Below are 17,495 nucleotides of genomic sequence, written 5' to 3' on the forward strand. Positions count from 1 at the left end.
CCAGAACAGACCGGAGATCTGCGGAGAGACAGGTGGACAGACAGACAGACAGACAGCATCAACATCCCACTTTCGCCTCCGGGCCGGTGCGGTACCCCGGGCCGTGCCGGGCCGCTCCATGGGGGACAGCATGGCGGAGGAGACCCGGGTCATCTACCACCTGGAGGACCAGGAGACCCCCTACCTGATCCGGATCAACGTGCCCGCGCAGCGCGTCACCCTGGCGGACTTCAAACAGGTCGTGAACAAACCGAACGTCAAATTTTTCTTCAAGTCCGTGGACGACGACTTCGGGTCAGTCACGTGATCGATGGTATTGACAAGATGATCAGCACGATGATGAAGCGTTACATCACCATTATTATGATTGTTCCTCTCACAGCACAGGAAGCGGAGATGATCAATAATATTAGTGATTATTATTTCAGCATTAAGTCAGAAAATGGTTTAGTGGTTCGTGTGTGTGTGAGTGTGTGTGTGTGTGAGTGTGTGTGTGTGTGTGTGTGTGTGTGAGTGTGTGTGTGTCTGATGAAAACATTCTGAGTCAAAATGAGAAGAAATATTTAAATTCATTCATCCAGAATCTGGTGTCATGCTGCTGCTGATGATGATGATGCTGATGATGATGCTGATGATGATGATGATGATGCTGATGATGATGCTGATGATGATGATGATGATGATGATGATGGTGATGATGTGTGTGTGTGTGTATTCATGAATTCCTTCATGGACTCTGCTGCTCTTTGCTGTTCAGAGGATTGAACCGTGGGGGTGAAGCAGACACGTGACCGTGGTCATGTGACCTGATGATGGCGTCCTGTTGATGGACTGAAACATGTCTGATGTGTAATCTGGGATCAGATCATGAAGAGATTTATAAACACAGTGGATCACCTCTCAGATGATCTGACAAACTCACTAATCTGACTGTAAGATCCTGGTCCTGGTCCTGGTTCACATGCAGTGCTTTACAATAACTGCAGGCGGTTTGTTTCAGTCTGCAGACTGACGTCCCTGTAAAGCAGACGTCTTTTGATCAAGCCCCCCCCGCTTCTTAATTAATCCAACAATCAGACAGCGTAGTCATGGAAACACCGTGACCTCCTTAATCAGCTGACTCTCATCAGCTGGTCTGATGACATCAGGACTTCAAACAGTTTGCTGTGTATTTGTGTGTATAAATACTTCAAACACATAATGAAAAAAAATGAGTGAAACTCACCTGAAACAGAGAACCAGAGGATTCCAGTCCAGTGTCGGACTGTCCCTTTAAGAGGGCGGATAATAATAACAACAACAATAACAATAATAAATAACAACAATAACAACAACAACAATAATAATAATATAATAATAATACTTCTGTCTGTGAGTGTGTGTGTGTGTATGTGTGATGATGACGATGGTGATGATGATGATGATGATGATGTGTGTTCACAGGGTCGTCAAAGAGGAGATAAGCGATGATGATGCCAGGCTGCCCTTTGTCAACGGACGAGTCGTTTGCTGGGTCAGAAACACACACACACACACACACACACACACACACATTCACACACACACACACACACACACAGACAGACAGACACACACACACACACACACATACACACACACACATACACACACACACACACACACATAGACAGACACACACACAGACAGACACACACACACACACACACACAGACACACACACACACAGACAGACACACAGACACACACACACACAGACAGACAGACAGACAGATACACACACACACACAGACAGACAGACAGACAGACAGACAGACAGACAGACAGACACACACACACACACACACACACAGACACACAGACACACACACAGACAGACAGACAGACAGATACACACACACACACACAGACAGATAGACACACACAGACACACACACACACACACACACACTTGTGTGTTTTTTGATGTTTTGTCTCTCTCCAGCTGGTGTCTTCAGAAACCTGTCAGTCAGAGTTCAGGGGTTCAGATATTCAGATTGTAGCCACGCCCACTGACATGGCTCCGCCCCACGTAGAGAGGACAGGTGGTATTGGGGACTCGAGACCTCCGTCCTTCCAGTGAGTACCTGTCTCACCTTTCTTACTGACGGTGTCAAAGCACTGATCTCAGAACACTGTCTGTCTGTCTGTTTCCTGTCTCACTGCCTGTCTGTCTGTCAGTGCTGCTGCTGTGAGTGGTCAGGATGAGCTGCAGGGGTCAGAGGTCAATCCTGCTGCTTTACCCCCACAGAGAAGAGAGAGAGAGGGAGGGAGTGACACAGGTAAGAATAATCATCACAGGTGATGTTCACAGGTTTTCTGACTGCTTCAGGCTGCTTCAGGCTGCTTCAGGCTGCTTCAGGCTGCTTCAGACTGCTTCAGGCTGCTTCAGGCTGCTTCAGACTGCTTCAGGCTGCTTCAGACTGCTTCAGACTGCTTCAGACTGCTTAAGGCTGCTTCAGACTGCGTCAGACTGCTTCCAGGGTTCAGTTTTCCTGCTTTGTGTGTTAATGAATTTTTGGCAGGTGGCTGTCTCAATGGCCATGCCCACCAACCATCTGAGCAGAGTGGGGCGGAGCCAGCAGGTGGAGGCGACAGCTCGTCAACCCAACAGAGCAGCCAATTAGAGATGACCAGTTTCTGCTCCTCTGAGGAAGACTCAGGAGGAAGGTTGGTGTCACCAATAAAAAGCCATTATTATGTCTGTGATATAGAATTATATTATTCCATTATTATTTCTTATTGCCTGTTTTTACCCACAATCATATTTTTAAGTCAAATCCATCCATAAAATCCATGAAATGGAAAAGTAAAAAGTACCTCCTGCTTCCAGTCCTTGTGCTAAGTTAATTAGCACAGAGGGTGAACTGCTCCTTTAAACAACCTGAACACAGACGGACAACAGCAGCAGCAGCTCTCGCTGTGATTGGTCAGTTTGATGATAACACGCACTCGCTCCCTCAGGTCTTCTTCTTCTGCTCCAGTAAACCTGTTCAGACTCGGGCCTCCTCCTCTTGCTCTGATTTGCCGCTGCAGGTCACGTGACCGGCGGCGTGGCGTGTATTGTCCATCAGATAAAAGAGTCCCAGCTGATCTGAGAGCAGAAATAATGTGTTCCCGTGTCAGTCTCCATTCGAAGTCCTTCGTCTCTGCCGTGTTTCGTCTTTTTATTCGTCTGCATTCTGGACGTCTTTGATTTGTCTCTTAAAGTCTCGCAGATGTTTGATTTTGTTTTCAGAGGTTTGTTTTTTGGTTTTATATTTTAAAGGTTTGTGTGCATGACGTGTCCCAGCGTAGCTGATGTCTGAAGTTGTGTCGCTGCTAACGGCTGGATTCATTTAACGCCTTTTTATCTGTTTGGCTTCTTACTTTTTATCGTCACTCTCTTTCCTTTCTGCTACAATTTATGTTTTTGCATTAAAACAAGAACAAGTCACACGTTTACCTGCAACGTGTCAAACTGAACCAGGTGTTTCCCTCTGTGATGTCATACACAAGGTTCAGCCAATCAACAGGGCAGAGCAGCTCCTCACCGCGACTCATCAGGCGACAACGCCGCCGCCACCGAAAACCCAAAACACAGCGAATGGAGAGGGTACATACACACACACACACACACACACACTCACACTCACACACCCTCACACACTCACACATACACACTCACACATGAAGTCTTCTACCTTTCCTCTCTCACTGATCTGTCCTTCATTTCCCTCTCTTACCCGTCTGTCTGTCTGTCTCTCTATCTATTTGTCTGTCCATCTGTCTGTCTCTCTACCTGTCTGTCTGTCTCTCTACCTGTCTGTCTGTCAGTCTGTGTCTTTCAGCAGTGTCACTGACTCCACCATGTCGCTCAACGTCATCACTGTAACTCTGAACATGGGTGAGTACCAGCAGTGGAACAAGTACTCACATCATTTATTTCACTTAAAGTACAAATACAACAACGTAAAACTACTCCACTACAAGTTCAAGTCACAGTGAGTCACAGTGAGTCACACTGAGTCGCGGCGAGTCGCGGTGAGCCCTGATCAGTCTGAGGACTGAGGACACTTTCCACAGAGAGCAGGTACAGACCTAAGTCTGCATCCACAGAGACCACGAGCAAACACCTGGAGACAGAGAGAGGAACAACTTCAAGACCTCGGGGGGGCGGCCACAGAGAGACAGAGACAGACTTTTAGCTATATGTAGTATATTTAGCATAGCATATACATATATGATATATTTAGATTTGTGGTATATGCACATATTAGTAACAGATAGTATATGTACATAATACAACACTATTGATCTTCAACTGTAAGACTTATCAAAGAGGAAAGTTTTAAGCCTGCTCTTAAATGTAGAGGGGGTGTCTGCCTCCCAGACAATATCTGGAAGATGGTTCCACAGGAGAGGAGCTTGATAGCTAAAGGCTCTGGCTCCCATTCTGGTTTTAGAGACTTTAGGAACCACCAGTAAACCAGTAAGCCTGCATTCTGGGATCACAATGTTCTACTGGGGTAACAGGGTCCTATGAGTTCTTGAAGATAAGATGGTGCCTGACCATTTAGTGCTTTGTAGGTAAGGAGAAGGTAAGGTGAAGGATTTTAAATTGTATTCTGGGTTTATACATATATCTATATAGAAACATAAGATCTCTTTTCCTGGTTTTTGTCAGAACATGTGCTGCAGCATTCTGGATTAGTTGGAGAGTATTTAGAAGCGAATTGGGACACCTGATAGTAAGGAACCGCAGTAATCCAGCCTGGAAGTAACAAATGGTGGAGTAGTTTTTTCTGCATTTTGAGACAGGAAGTGCCAGTTTTTTCAATGTTACGTAGGTGTAAAAAGGCGGTCCTTGAAATTTATTTTACGTGGGAGTTAAATGACACATCCTCATCAAAGATGACTCCCAGATTCCTTACGATGGTACTGGGGGCCAGCGCTATGCCATCCATAGTTACTATCTCATCAGATAAGGAGTTTCTAAGGTGTTTAGGCACAAATACGATAACTTCAGTTTTGTCTGAATTCAATAACAAGAACTTGCAGGTCATCCAGGTCTTTAGTTCCTTAAGACACGCTTGGAGTTTAGCCAACGGATTGGTTTCCTCTGGCTTCATTGATAAATATAGCTGAGTATCATGTGCATAACAATGAAAATCTATGGACTGTTTCCTGATTATGTTGCCTAGAGGAAGCATGTATAGAGTGAAAAGGATCGGTCCAAGTATAGAACCCTGCGGAACCCCGTGACTTGCTTTAGTGTACACAGAGGAGTCATCATTAACCTGTACGAACTGAAATCGTAAGGAGGATTTAAACCAGCTTAAGTCATGAGTCACAATGAGTCACGATGAGTCACGATGAGTCATGATGAGTCATGATGAGTCACGATGAGTCACGATGAGTCATGATGAGTCATGATGAATTACGAAGAGTCACAATATGTCACAATGAGTCATGATGAGACACACCGAGTCATGCTGAGTCACGGTTAGTTTGCCCTGTAACCATGGAAACAGACAGCCCCCATCAGATATATATGATTCTGACAAAGATAAAAATGACGTCTTTTTTCTATATGTGATGGATAAAGTTTGTCTGAGATGACTCAGCACTTATTTTAACAGTGTGTGAGAGTCTGAGTTATGATACCTGTGTTGTCACCTGAGTTCACCTGCAAAGCTCACCTTAACACTCTATATACTGTCTGCCTGTCTGTCTGTCCATCCATCTGTCTGTCTGTCTGTCAGAGAGGTATAACTTCCTGGGTATCAGTATTGTTGGTCAGAGTAACGACAGAGGAGATGGAGGGATTTATATCGGCTCCATCATGAAGGGAGGAGCAGTGGCAGCAGACGGACGGATCGAACCCGGAGACATGTTACTGCAGGTACCCCAGTACTGTTACTACTGTTACTGCAGGTACCGCAGTACTGTTACGACTGTCTGAGATGTGCTACTGCAGGTACCCCAGTACTGTTACTACTGTCTGAGACGTGTTACTGCAGGTACCAAAGTACTACAGTACTGTTACTACTGTTACTTCAGGTACCCCAGTACTGTTACTACTGTTACTGCAGGTACCGCAGTACTGTTACTACTGTCTGAGACATGTTACTGCAGGTACCACAGTACTACAGTACTGTTACTACTGTCTGAGACGTGTTACTGCAGGTACCACAGTACTGTTACTACTGTTACTGTAGGTACCGCAGTACTGTTACTACTGTTACTGCAGGTACCGCAGTACTGTTACTACTGTCTGAGACATGTTACTGCAGGTACCACAGTACTACAGTACTGTTACTACTGTCTGAGACGTGTTACTGCAGGTACCACAGTACTGTTACTACTGTTACTGCAGGTACCGCAGTACTGTTACTACTGTCTGAGATGTGCTACTGCAGGTACCCCAGTACTGTTACTACTGTCTGAGATGTGTTACTGCAGGTACCACAGTACTACAGTACTGTTACTACTGTTACTTCAGGTACCCCAGTACTATTACTACTGTTACTGCAGGTACCGCAGTACTGTTACTACTGTCTGAGACATGTTACTGCAGGTACCACAGTACTACAGTACTGTTACTACTGTTACTTCAGGTACCCCAGTACTGTTACTACTGTTACTGCAGGTACCGCAGTACTGTTACTACTGTCTGAGATGTGCTACTGCAGGTACCCCAGTACTGTTACTACTGTCTGAGACGTGTTACTGCAGGTACCAAAGTACTACAGTACTGTTACTACTGTTACTTCAGGTACCCCAGTACTGTTACTACTGTTACTGCAGGTACCGCAGTACTGTTACTACTGTCTGAGACATGTTACTGCAGGTACCACAGTACTACAGTACTGTTACTACTGTCTGAGACGTGTTACTGCAGGTACCACAGTACTGTTACTACTGTTACTGTAGGTACCGCAGTACTGTTACTACTGTTACTGCAGGTACCGCAGTACTGTTACTACTGTCTGAGACATGTTACTGCAGGTACCACAGTACTACAGTACTGTTACTACTGTCTGAGACGTGTTACTGCAGGTACCACAGTACTGTTACTACTGTTACTGCAGGTACCGCAGTACTGTTACTACTGTCTGAGATGTGCTACTGCAGGTACCCCAGTACTGTTACTACTGTCTGAGATGTGTTACTGCAGGTACCACAGTACTACAGTACTGTTACTACTGTTACTTCAGGTACCCCAGTACTATTACTACTGTTACTGCAGGTACCGCAGTACTGTTACTACTGTCTGAGACATGTTACTGCAGGTACCACAGTACTACAGTACTGTTACTACTGTTACTTCAGGTACCCCAGTACTGTTACTACTGTTACTGCAGGTACCCCAGTACTGTTATTACTGTCTGAGACATGTTACTGCAGGTACCACAGTACTACAGTACTGTTACTACTGTTACTTCAGGTACCCCAGTACTGTTACTACTGTTACTGCAGGTACCCCAGTACTGTTATTACTGTCTGAGACATGTTACTGCAGGTACCACAGTACTGATATATTGACAGTAGTATTTGGTAGTTGTAATAATGCTAACTGTAGTATTTGGTAGTGGTAATAATACTAATAGGAGTATTTTCTGTGTCCGTCAGGTCAACGACATCAACTTTGAGAACATGAGTAATGACGACGCTGTTCGAGTCCTGAGAGAGATCGTTCACAAACCTGGGTGAGACAGCTGATACTAATGATACTATTACTTCTAATACTACTATTAGTTAAGTGCTATTGGAGTGATGCTTGTGAGGTCGTTCAGACAGAGGACAGGTGGTCTGTCCACCACAGACTGATGAAGTTCAGACTCTCATGTTCCCTTCAGGATGAACTTAATAAACCTGCTAAACGTCAGCGTCTTAGCATTGTTAGCGTGTTAGCATGTTGATGCATTTAGCACTGCTGTGTCTGAGAACAGCCTCACGAAGGGCGACGGATATGTCAGGCAGTGCCGAGGAGGTTATGGCACAGCGTCACTGTGTCGACGCTCACAAGCTAGCACGTAGCTAGCTCATTAGCAAACATCATGTAAATAAGCAAGCTGCACTTTCTGCCACAAAGTCTGTGAGGTCATTTCAACTCATCTCGATAAGCAGCTGTCTTATTGTCAGGCCATGTCCTGCATGCATCGAGCCTCCAGCAGTTTGCCACCTTTAAACACAGTCCGTTTGGATGACCCCGCTGCTGTGTTAACCATCGTCACTCCCCCCAGCCCCGCAGGGACTGGGGACGGTCAGAGTGTGAACACCAGGTGTTCTCACATAAAGCCTGAACTCACTGAAGAAACACTGCATGCAGCTACTAACACTGCTCTCACTGTATGTACCTGTCCGTCTGTCTGTCTGTCTGTCTGTCTGTCTGTCCGTTCATCGGCCCGTCTGTCCATCCGTCTCTCTGTCTGTCCGTCTCTCTGTCCGTCCATCTCTATGTCTCTCTGTCTGTCTGTCTGTCCGTCTCTCTGTCTCTAGTCCGGTGACGTTAACGGTGGCAAAGTGTTGGGATCCAAACCCACGAGGCTGCTTCACATTGCCAAGGAGTGAGTCAACACACAACAACAACAACAACAACAACAACAACAAACAACAACACAACAACAACAACAAACAAACAACAACACACAACAACAAACAAACAACAACAACAACAACAACAACACCACACAACAACGACAACACACAACAACAACAAACAACAACACACAACAACAACAACAAAACACAACAACAACACAACAACACACAACAACAACAACAACAACACACAACAACAACAACACACAACAACAACAACAAAACACAACAACAACACAACACACAACAACAACAACAACAACACACAACAACAACAACACACAACAACACAACAACAACAACACACAACAACAACACACAACAACAACAACACACAACAACAACAACACACTTTAACCCTAAAATCATTTCTAGAGGACAGTTTGTATCAGAAACCACTGAAACTAAAATTCTCTCCAGTGAATCAAACGATGTCTTTATGAAGAAGAGGAGGAAGAATTCATCTTCACGCTTTGATTTGTACTTTCTGACACACACAGGTACACCGACACCTGTGCATGCAGGTGATGTGGACAGATGGGATTATATATAGGAATATAATCTGTTCAAGAATAATATGACGTGGTGTAATCTGTTCTGTCTGTCTTCTGTCTGCAGGCGAACCGGTCCGTCCGATCGACCCCGCTGCCTGGGTGTCACACACCGCCGCCATGACAGGAAGTCTCCTTCCACACTACAGTAAGACTCCCATCAGCCACTGCAGCATCCATCCATCTCCAGTCAATCCAGGACTCAGATCTCACATCAACTGATTTTTTTATATGGTTTTCAGGTATACATGAAGAAAACCATCTCAGCATCCACAGCAACATGACGGCTGTTGTCAAGGCGATGGCCAATTCTGAGTCCGGCCTGGAGGTTCGGGACCGGATGTGGTTGAAGATCACCATCCCCAATGCCTTCATCGGTAAGAAAGGCAGCTCACATTTGAGTCTGGATTCTCTGACAGAACCAGACTCACGTCTGGTTGACAGAAAACACACTTCTCGATTAACACATCCTCCCTGAGCCGCTACCTGTCCGTCCTTTCCACCTAACATGGCACTTCAGTTTAAAATACCCTCCTTCCGGCCAGAGGAGGGTCACTGTTCACTGTTCACTTTCAGGCCACATCGTGAACTACTGCCATCTCATGGGCTGCGAGTCCAGTTTTGTCACAAAGATCAGCCTCTAATCTCAGCTGCTCTTTGTCTGTCCAGGTTCAGATGTGGTGGACTGGCTCCATCATAACGTGGAAGGTTTCACTGACCGTCGCGAAGCTCGCAAGTACGCAGGAAACCTGCTGAAGGCCGGTTACATCCGGCACACCGTCAACAAGGTGACCTTCTCTGAACAGTGCTACTACGTGTTCGGAGACCTCTGTGGAGGTGAGGACCGTCCTGAGTACAGGTTTTACTCACTGAAACTGAGCTGAAGCCTCTGAAGCTTCAGCACCAGAGACAGAAACCCTGAAGAGAATCAACATTAAAATGTTTACAGTCATTATCGTTAATTTAACCAACACCGTGTCGTTAGAAAGACGTTATGATGCAAAGTCATCACGTGTCTGATGGTTTCTGTTTGTATAAACCGAGGAGTGAGCTGGAGAAGTTGTGGTTTTACTTCCTGGATGAGAGAAGTTAATGAATCAAATGTTGTTTATTCTCTCTTGTAGTTTCGATCTGATCACGTGTTCAGATTTTTAGTGGATCTGGGAAACACACGAGCACACTGATGCTCACACGTCTGTGATCCTGCAGCAGGTCTGACTTCAGGGTGCTGATCTGGATCCAGATCCCCCAGACCAACAGTAATCATGTGACTCCCCCTGTCTGCCAGATCTGGGTGTGATGTCTCTGCTGGACCACGAAGAAGCCTCCAGTCGAGGAGGAGGGTCGGACTGTGACCCGCTGGCTCCGTCTTCAGGTCCCCAGTGGCCCCCGGCCTTCCCCTACCAGTACCCCGTCCCTCACCCCTACAGCTCGCCTCCCCCACTGCACCAGCTGCCAGCCTGGGGAGGAGGAGGAGGAGGAGGAGGAAGTCAGCACAGTGAAGGTGAGAGAAGAACACCTTCAACTTTATTTCAGACTCATTGGTCAGTAAAAAATAATAATCAATACATAAGCAATACCTAATCAATACAGATCAAACAGAAACTAATATCTCTAACAGTGAAGCCATCAGACTCACCAATAGCGCCCCCGTATGTAGTTTTGGCTCATGGTTTGTTTAATTTGATCGTTTTGAACTTTTTTCCTTCGTGTTTCGTGAAAAGTTTCCTGAACTCAAACGTAAAGTTTGTTTGGTCTGTGATTGGCTGCCTTCTGATGGAAACTGCGGGGGCTGATTTCATTCTAAAATATAATTCTGTGGTGATTAAAGATCTCATACTTGAAACAGAGGTGACATGTGCTAGCGCCACCAGGGGGCCGGTTGTGTAACAGTGAAGCGGGAGGGACAGAAGACAGCTGTTTGTGGACTGTGTTCACAGGAAGCAGCGGATCAAAGTGCAGTGACGGCCAGAAGGAGGGGGGAGGACGGAGCCAGTCGGAGTCCAACAAAGGTGAAGTGAGCGCTCCGCTTGACAAACGGCTGGTGGCCGAGACCCCCAGTGACGACAGTGCCCGGCGACCCGCGACCTCCTCCTCTGGTCTCCATGGTAACAAAGACTCGCAGGAACCCCCGCCGGCCCCGTCGCCATCGAGAAGTGAGCAACGCGACCTTTCTGCCTCCCGGCAGTCGTTCTGCCTGGCCATGGGGAACCCCGGTGATTTCTTTGTGGATGTTATGTGACCCTGTGATGATGATGTCACTTCCTGTCCGGTGATGGACCTGGAGGACTCAGAGAAGCTTCATTTTCATTCAGTAGCAATTCAGACCACAGAAGAAGGGGGCTTATTTAAGTACATCCGACTACCTTAAATGATGCCGGGACGGATCCAGAACAGGCTCCTGTCTGGCCTGGGATCAGATCAGGGTCCCCCAGGAGGGGCTGGACGATGTGGCTGAGGAGGAGGAGGAGGATGAAGACAATGTGTCTGCTGCCTGTCCAGTGTGGACCAGTTTAACCAGTTTCTGCTGTACCCAGTTTGTCAGCCAAGAACTGCTGATCTTACCAAATGTCTGTACCTCACTGTTCATCCAATCCTTGTCCTCTGACACACCTGATGTGAAACCTGACCCCCCCTTGATCACATGCTGATCGTGTACATTACTGTATGTAAATATGAGATTTGCCCTCGATGGATGAAGTGTGATGGTGACAAACAGCCAGATTATCTTTTTATTTATGAGCATAGTTTTATTTTGTCTCTGTCTTCACTCTCTGAGGCTTTTTAACACGAAACACAATAAAAAAAGTCCAACGAACTTTCTGTGTTGAATCTTTGTCATAGCTCAGAACGAAGACGTGCAGACACGCAGGCAGTGACAGTGAGCCGTTTCTAACAGCGTGTGATCATCATGTGGAGGACTGACGCTCTCTGACATTCAGACCTCATCAATCGTTAGTGTTTTTCTTTGTGATGGTTTTGGCAAACTGGTTTTAGAGGATGGGTTTCATTAAGGGGGGTTATTTAGGATTCGGCCCAGTCTTTCCAGTAGAAGTCTGTCCTGGTTGCGTCCACATTTATTCAGACCTGCGGTGAGACAAATAACATTTATTTTGAAAGAAAATGGAGCCGCTTCCTGTGAGATCAGGCGGCTCATTCGACCATCTCTGCTGATCCAAGTAAACACATGAAGCACGGAGCTGCATCATATAAGCACAAACTGATCCAGTGAAGGTACCGAAACTTCAGCATCAGTTAAAAACGCAAAGTCTGAAGACCCTCATCATGAACTCCCTGCAGTCTGGTTCCTGAGGCCCTCCATCAGATCCTGGTCTGTGTGACTGAGGCCTGCTGTGTGTTAATGATCATTATTCATAAGCTGCTCTCCCTGCCTCCTTTCTCCTGACACACGGAGGAAGGAGGGACGCGTCCCGATCCGCTGACCTGCCTCCTCCATCACCGTGAGCGGTCAGAGCAGCGGAGCAGCAGCCGGTTCTCCGTCCGTGTTTGACTCAGACCACCTCAGCCGACCTCAAAACTTAAAATAAGTATCAGGGGAAAGTCCGGGTACGCTTCGTGTAGCAGGAGGAGTCCGGGCGAAGGTGGCTACCTGTTCTGAACGGGACGCGGCCGGGCTGTCGTCAGCTGACGGTTAGCTCCCACCGCCGACATCTTGCCTCATACCGGAGGAGACGGGAGAGTCCGGTTTTCACGGTCAAACCCGCCGATGAAGTGACGGCAGGGCAGGGGCGATTCTCCGCGAGGCAGCCCGGACACACAGCAGCATCTCTGCGGAGCGGGTAAGAACATGGAGGGCAGTTTCCACCACCGTCTGTCTGTCCGTCTGCCTGCCTGTCTGTCTGTCTGTCTGTCTCTCTGCCTGCCTGCCTGTCTGTCTGTCTGTCTCTCTGTCTGTCTGTCTGCACTGCAGCAGCGGCGGACTCGTCACAGTCAGACTGTTGCATTAGCTGCAGTTGCTAATAGCTAGACGACGTCTACGAACTGCCTTTGAAAATCCCGATTTTCAATCATGTATTGCTTATCAATACCGGAACATTATGTGTTCATCATCATGTGATAACTATTATAAGTAAATGGGGACCACATTTGAATTCGGCGCATAAAAAGAGCATCTACGTTAAATATTATTGTCACCTATCAGCCGAGAATCTTACTATTCAATCGATAACTGACGTTTTTTTCAGTAACATCTTCATCTACGTGACTTGGCTGCATCATCATCAACAGGAGAGTGCCTATTCTCCTATAACGTTCAAAGTTAAACTTCTACCAGGATAAATACTGCATTCGTTAACCCTACAATAATCTAATAATAACGTTGGTTTGACGGTTTATGTGTGTAGCTTCGTCGAATAATATGAAAATCTTTAAAAACGTCAGATTTCCAGATGGAGTTCTGAATGTGTTCTGTTGATCAGCGTTGTTAGCCCGAAGCTAAAACACCATCACCGCTGGAGATAACCTTAGCTTCGACACATAGGGTTAGGATTTTATAGTTGTTGACTGTGGTTAGCACATTTCTTTTTTTATGTTGCAGCTAAGCTAACGTGCTAGCTAGCAGCTATAATGCTAGTGGCACAAATTAAAATGTCATGTGAAATGTGAGCTCTGAATGGAGGTAGATGTATGGCTGGGTCGCCTTCAAAAATCTTCTATAACCATACGGGTGTCTTCATTTCAATAGCGATTCCTGAACAATACTAATACTACAAAATATACTAAACCAGAAAGAAAATGACAACATGAAGGTACAACTACTGTGTTCAGCCGGACAAACTGTTTTTACTCTGCACACTTTGGACTAAAGTGAAGAAACTGATGGATTATGGACACAGTACTGGAACAATATAATATATTATATATATTATTATAATAACAATATAAATAACTGTCAAAGGAACATCACCAACAAACAGCAGAGGGCAGCAGCACCACATTGTAACAAAGGTCACGTGGCTACAGGTTATCTGCGCTGGCTAGCTCACAAGTAGCACATAATCCACTTAGCTAGCAGATGCAGGTTAGCTGCATTGGCTCCCTAACGAGCAGCGCAAAGGTCCCTTTGAGCTAGCAGAAATCAGCTGGACAACTAGAGGTTAAAGATGGACACAGGTGTGAACGGTGACGTGTGATCGGATCACCTGTTCATGCCAGGAATAAACAGGGTTGTGTTTTCCCCGCGTGCCTCTACTATGTGTAACGTTATTAGAAGTTGGTGTTAGCATGCTGCCTGCTGATTGGCTCACCGATGCTGATGACATTTATTCCTTTGTTATTTACCTTTGGTACCTAACGACCAGACATCCTTTGATACTTGATAGCACCGAAGCAGTTTGATGCCCAGCCTCAGCAGATGTGAGAGGAACTCAGATCCATCAGGCCCAGTGTTCGTTACAGCTGTATACTGGTGACTAACCAGTAACATGTCTGATTCCAGCTGATATCATTTTCCTGTCGACGTCTCCTGTTGCTATGGACTCTTTTCTCTTGTGTGTGTTTCATTGTGTGTGTGTGTGTGTGTGTGTGTGTGTGTGTGTGTGTGTGTGTGTCTATGATGTTTGACTCATGGGGGACAAAATGCAGAGCCCCATAATGTAAACCATTAAATGTTAAGGTGAATGCTTTGGTTAAAGTTAGGGTTGGGTTAATGGTTAGTTTAAGGGTTAGGTTAAGGTTAGGTTGGGTTATGGGTTAGGCAAGTAGTCGTTATGGTCTGTGTGTTTCATTGCGTGTGTGTGTGTGTTTGTGTTTTCTGTGTCTGTGTGTGTTTCTGTGTGTGTGTGTGTGTGTGTGTGTGTGTGTGTGTGGTGAAGATGCTGTGATGGAATGAGGACTCAGTACTTGCCTCGGCTCTTATGTGCCTTCACAAACAGGAAGCAGTTCATAGATTTTATTATAGTTATATTCATACATTTGTTTTTGACATTCATGAGGACGAAACTTTTCACCACCAGTTGTATTAAAGTTCTGTACTAATCCTGCTCATCTTCCTCCCTGGGCTGCAGTGACTCTTCGTTATGATCGGCACTGACTGACAGGCGTTGGCCATGATCGGAGGACTCTTCATCTACAACCACAAGGGGGAGGTGTTGATCTCCAGGGTGTACCGCGATGACATTGGGTGAGTCCTGCAGGTCCCTTCTGATGTGCAACACTCACAGTGTCTACTCACGATGTGTTCAGGTACAGGCGGTATGTGTACAGGTTCAGTGAGGATGTGTTCAGGTGCAGCCAGGGTGTGTTCAGGTGCACCAGGGTGTGTTTATGTGCATCAGGGTGTGTTCAGGTGCATCAGGGTGTGTTTATGTGCAGCCAGGGTGTGTTCAGGTGCAGTCAGAGTGTGTTCAGGTGCACCAGGGTGTGTTTATGTGCATCAGGGTGTGTTCAGGTGTATCAGGGTGTGTTCAGGTATAGTGATGGTGTGTTCAGGCGCAGTGATGGTGTGTTCATGCACAGTGATGGTGTGTTCAGGTGCAGTGATGGTGTGTTCAGGTGCAGTCAGAGTGTGTTCAGGTGCACCAGGGTGTGTTTATGTGTATCAGGGTGTGTTTATGTGCAGCAGGGTGTGTTCAGGCACAGTGATGGTGTGTTCAGGCGCAGTGATGGTGTGTTCAGGTGCATCAGGGTGTGTTCAGGTATAGTGATGGTGTGTTCAGGTACAGTGATGGTGTGTTCAGGCACAGTGATGGTGTGTTCAGGTGCAGTGATGGTGTGTTCAGGTGCATCAGGGTGTGTTCAGGTGCAGCCAGGGTGTGTTCAGGTACAGCGATGGTGTGTTCAGGTGCAGCAGGGTGTGTTTATGTGCAGCAGGGTGTGTTCAGGCACAGGGATGGTGTGTTCAGGCGCAGTGATGGTGTGTTCAGGTGCATCAGGGTTTGTTCAGGCGCAGTGATGGTGTGTTCTGGTGCAGCCAGGGTGTGTTCAGGTACAGTGATGGTGTGTTCAGGTGCAGCAGGGTGTGTTTATGTGCAGCAGGGTGTGTTCAGGCACAGGGATGGTGTGTTCAGGCGCAGTGATGGTGTGTTCAGGTGCATCAGGGTTTGTTCAGGCGCAGTGATGGTGTGTTCTGGTGCAGCTAGGGTGTGTTCAGGCGCAGTGATGGTGTGTTCAGGCGCAGTGATGGTGTGTTCAGGTGCATCAGGGTTTGTTCAGGCGCAGTGATGGTGTGTTCAGGTGCATCAGGGTTTGTTCAGGCGCAGTGATGGTGTGTTCAGGTGCATCAGGGTGTGTTCAGGTATAGTGATGGTGTGTTCAGGTACAGTGATGGTGTGTTCAGGTGCAGCCAGGGTGTGTTCAGGTACAGTGATGGTGTGTTCAGGTGCAGCAGGGTGTGTTTATGTGCAGCAGGGTGTGTTCAGGCACAGGGATGGTGTGTTCAGGTGCAGCCAGGGTGTGTTCAGGCGCAGCGATGGTGTGTTCAGGTGCATCAGGGTTTGTTCAGGCGCAGTGATGGTGTGTTCAGGTGCAGCCAGGGTGTGTTCAGGCGCAGTGATGGTGTGTTCAGGTGCATCAGGGTTTGTTCAGGCGCAGTGATGGTGTGTTCAGGTGCAGCCAGGGTGTGTTCAGGCGCAGTGATGGTGTGTTCAGGTGCATCAGGGTTTGTTCAGGCGCAGTGATGGTGTGTTCAGGTGCAGCCAGGGTGTGTTCAGGCGCAGTGATGGTGTGTTCAGGTGCATCAGGGTTTGTTCAGGCGCAGTGATGGTGTGTTCAGGTGCAGCCAGGGTGTGTTCAGGCGCAGTGATGGTGTGTTCAGGTGCATCAGGGTTTGTTCAGGCGCAGTGATGGTGTGTTCTGGTGCAGCCACAGGCCCCAACATTCAGTCACTGTTCAGCTTCAGGTCTCTTTTAGGCTCAAAGATTTGAGTTGATAATGAGGACAGGTGATGAGGTCATTGTACAGGACAGACAGAACAACATCAACGCAGCGTCCTGATAAAACTTCTCGTTGCGTTGAAGGTCTCAGGTCTAAAACAGACGCTCGGTTTCTGACAATGTTATACGGTTATACAGTAAGTTTAGATGAAGTCAGGACATCTTTGATGTTTCAGCCACAGCCAGACAACGTCTTTGTTCTTTTTAACGTCTTTCGTCTCTCTCTATTTTAAAATGTTTTTCTTTTGTAAAAACCTCTTCAGACGCTCTCTGTCGTTCGTCTTGTCGGCCCCGCAGAGATCTGCAGCCTCGCTGTCACCGCGTGATGCGGGCTGGCCTGTTGCCAGGCAACAGCAGCGTAGCGCTGAGCCCGGCAGCGCTAACAGAAAGCTCTGCGAGTGATGAGGTCACCTCAGTCTGCAGTGATAACATGGCTGCTGAGGAGCAG

At 46.9% G+C, this 17,495-nt stretch overlaps 2 protein-coding genes across 3 annotated transcripts in view; both read left to right on the forward strand.

Annotated features, from left to right (window-relative positions):
• The first annotated feature begins 130 nt into the window (after positions 1-130).
• On the forward strand, positions 131-11,914 carry LOC121608772 (segment polarity protein dishevelled homolog DVL-3). The gene is made up of 15 exons (XM_041940122.1): positions 131-294; positions 1,444-1,513; positions 1,964-2,097; positions 2,200-2,253; positions 2,545-2,688; positions 3,517-3,613; positions 3,835-3,904; positions 5,763-5,902; positions 7,633-7,709; positions 8,503-8,570; positions 9,223-9,303; positions 9,398-9,532; positions 9,825-9,992; positions 10,444-10,674; positions 11,096-11,914. Exons 1-15 carry the CDS (start codon positions 131-133, stop codon positions 11,395-11,397), a joined length of 1,935 nt encoding a protein of 644 aa, XP_041796056.1. The 3' UTR covers positions 11,398-11,914.
• An 894-nt stretch (positions 11,915-12,808) lies between these two features.
• Positions 12,809-17,495, forward strand: part of LOC121608774 (AP-2 complex subunit mu-B-like) — an 18,212-nt gene continuing 13,525 nt past the window's right edge. For both annotated transcript variants that reach the window (XR_006006975.1, XM_041940123.1), the window contains exons 1-2: positions 12,809-12,955; positions 15,182-15,297. Coding sequence is in view for 1 of the 2 variants with exons in the window: in XM_041940123.1 (XP_041796057.1) it covers positions 15,224-15,297 (74 nt within the window). In the remaining variant the exon portion in view is untranslated. The remainder of the gene's footprint in view (positions 12,956-15,181; positions 15,298-17,495) is intronic.

Source organism: Chelmon rostratus, chromosome 7 (assembly GCF_017976325.1).
Source record: "Chelmon rostratus isolate fCheRos1 chromosome 7, fCheRos1.pri, whole genome shotgun sequence".
Classification (NCBI taxonomy): domain Eukaryota; kingdom Metazoa; phylum Chordata; class Actinopteri; order Chaetodontiformes; family Chaetodontidae; genus Chelmon; species Chelmon rostratus.

Excerpts from the sequence above, each read along its gene's own strand:
- LOC121608772 (XM_041940122.1), top strand. The coding sequence starts at position 131 with ATGGCGGAGGAGACCCGGGTCATCTACCACCTGGAGGACCAGGAGACC. Across the intron at positions 2,254-2,544 it reads GGGTCAGAGGTCAATCCTGC|TGGCTGTCTCAATGGCCATG; the intron begins TGCTTTACCCCC and ends ATTTTTGGCAGG. Across the intron at positions 3,905-5,762 it reads CACTGTAACTCTGAACATGG|AGAGGTATAACTTCCTGGGT; the intron begins GTGAGTACCAGC and ends TCTGTCTGTCAG.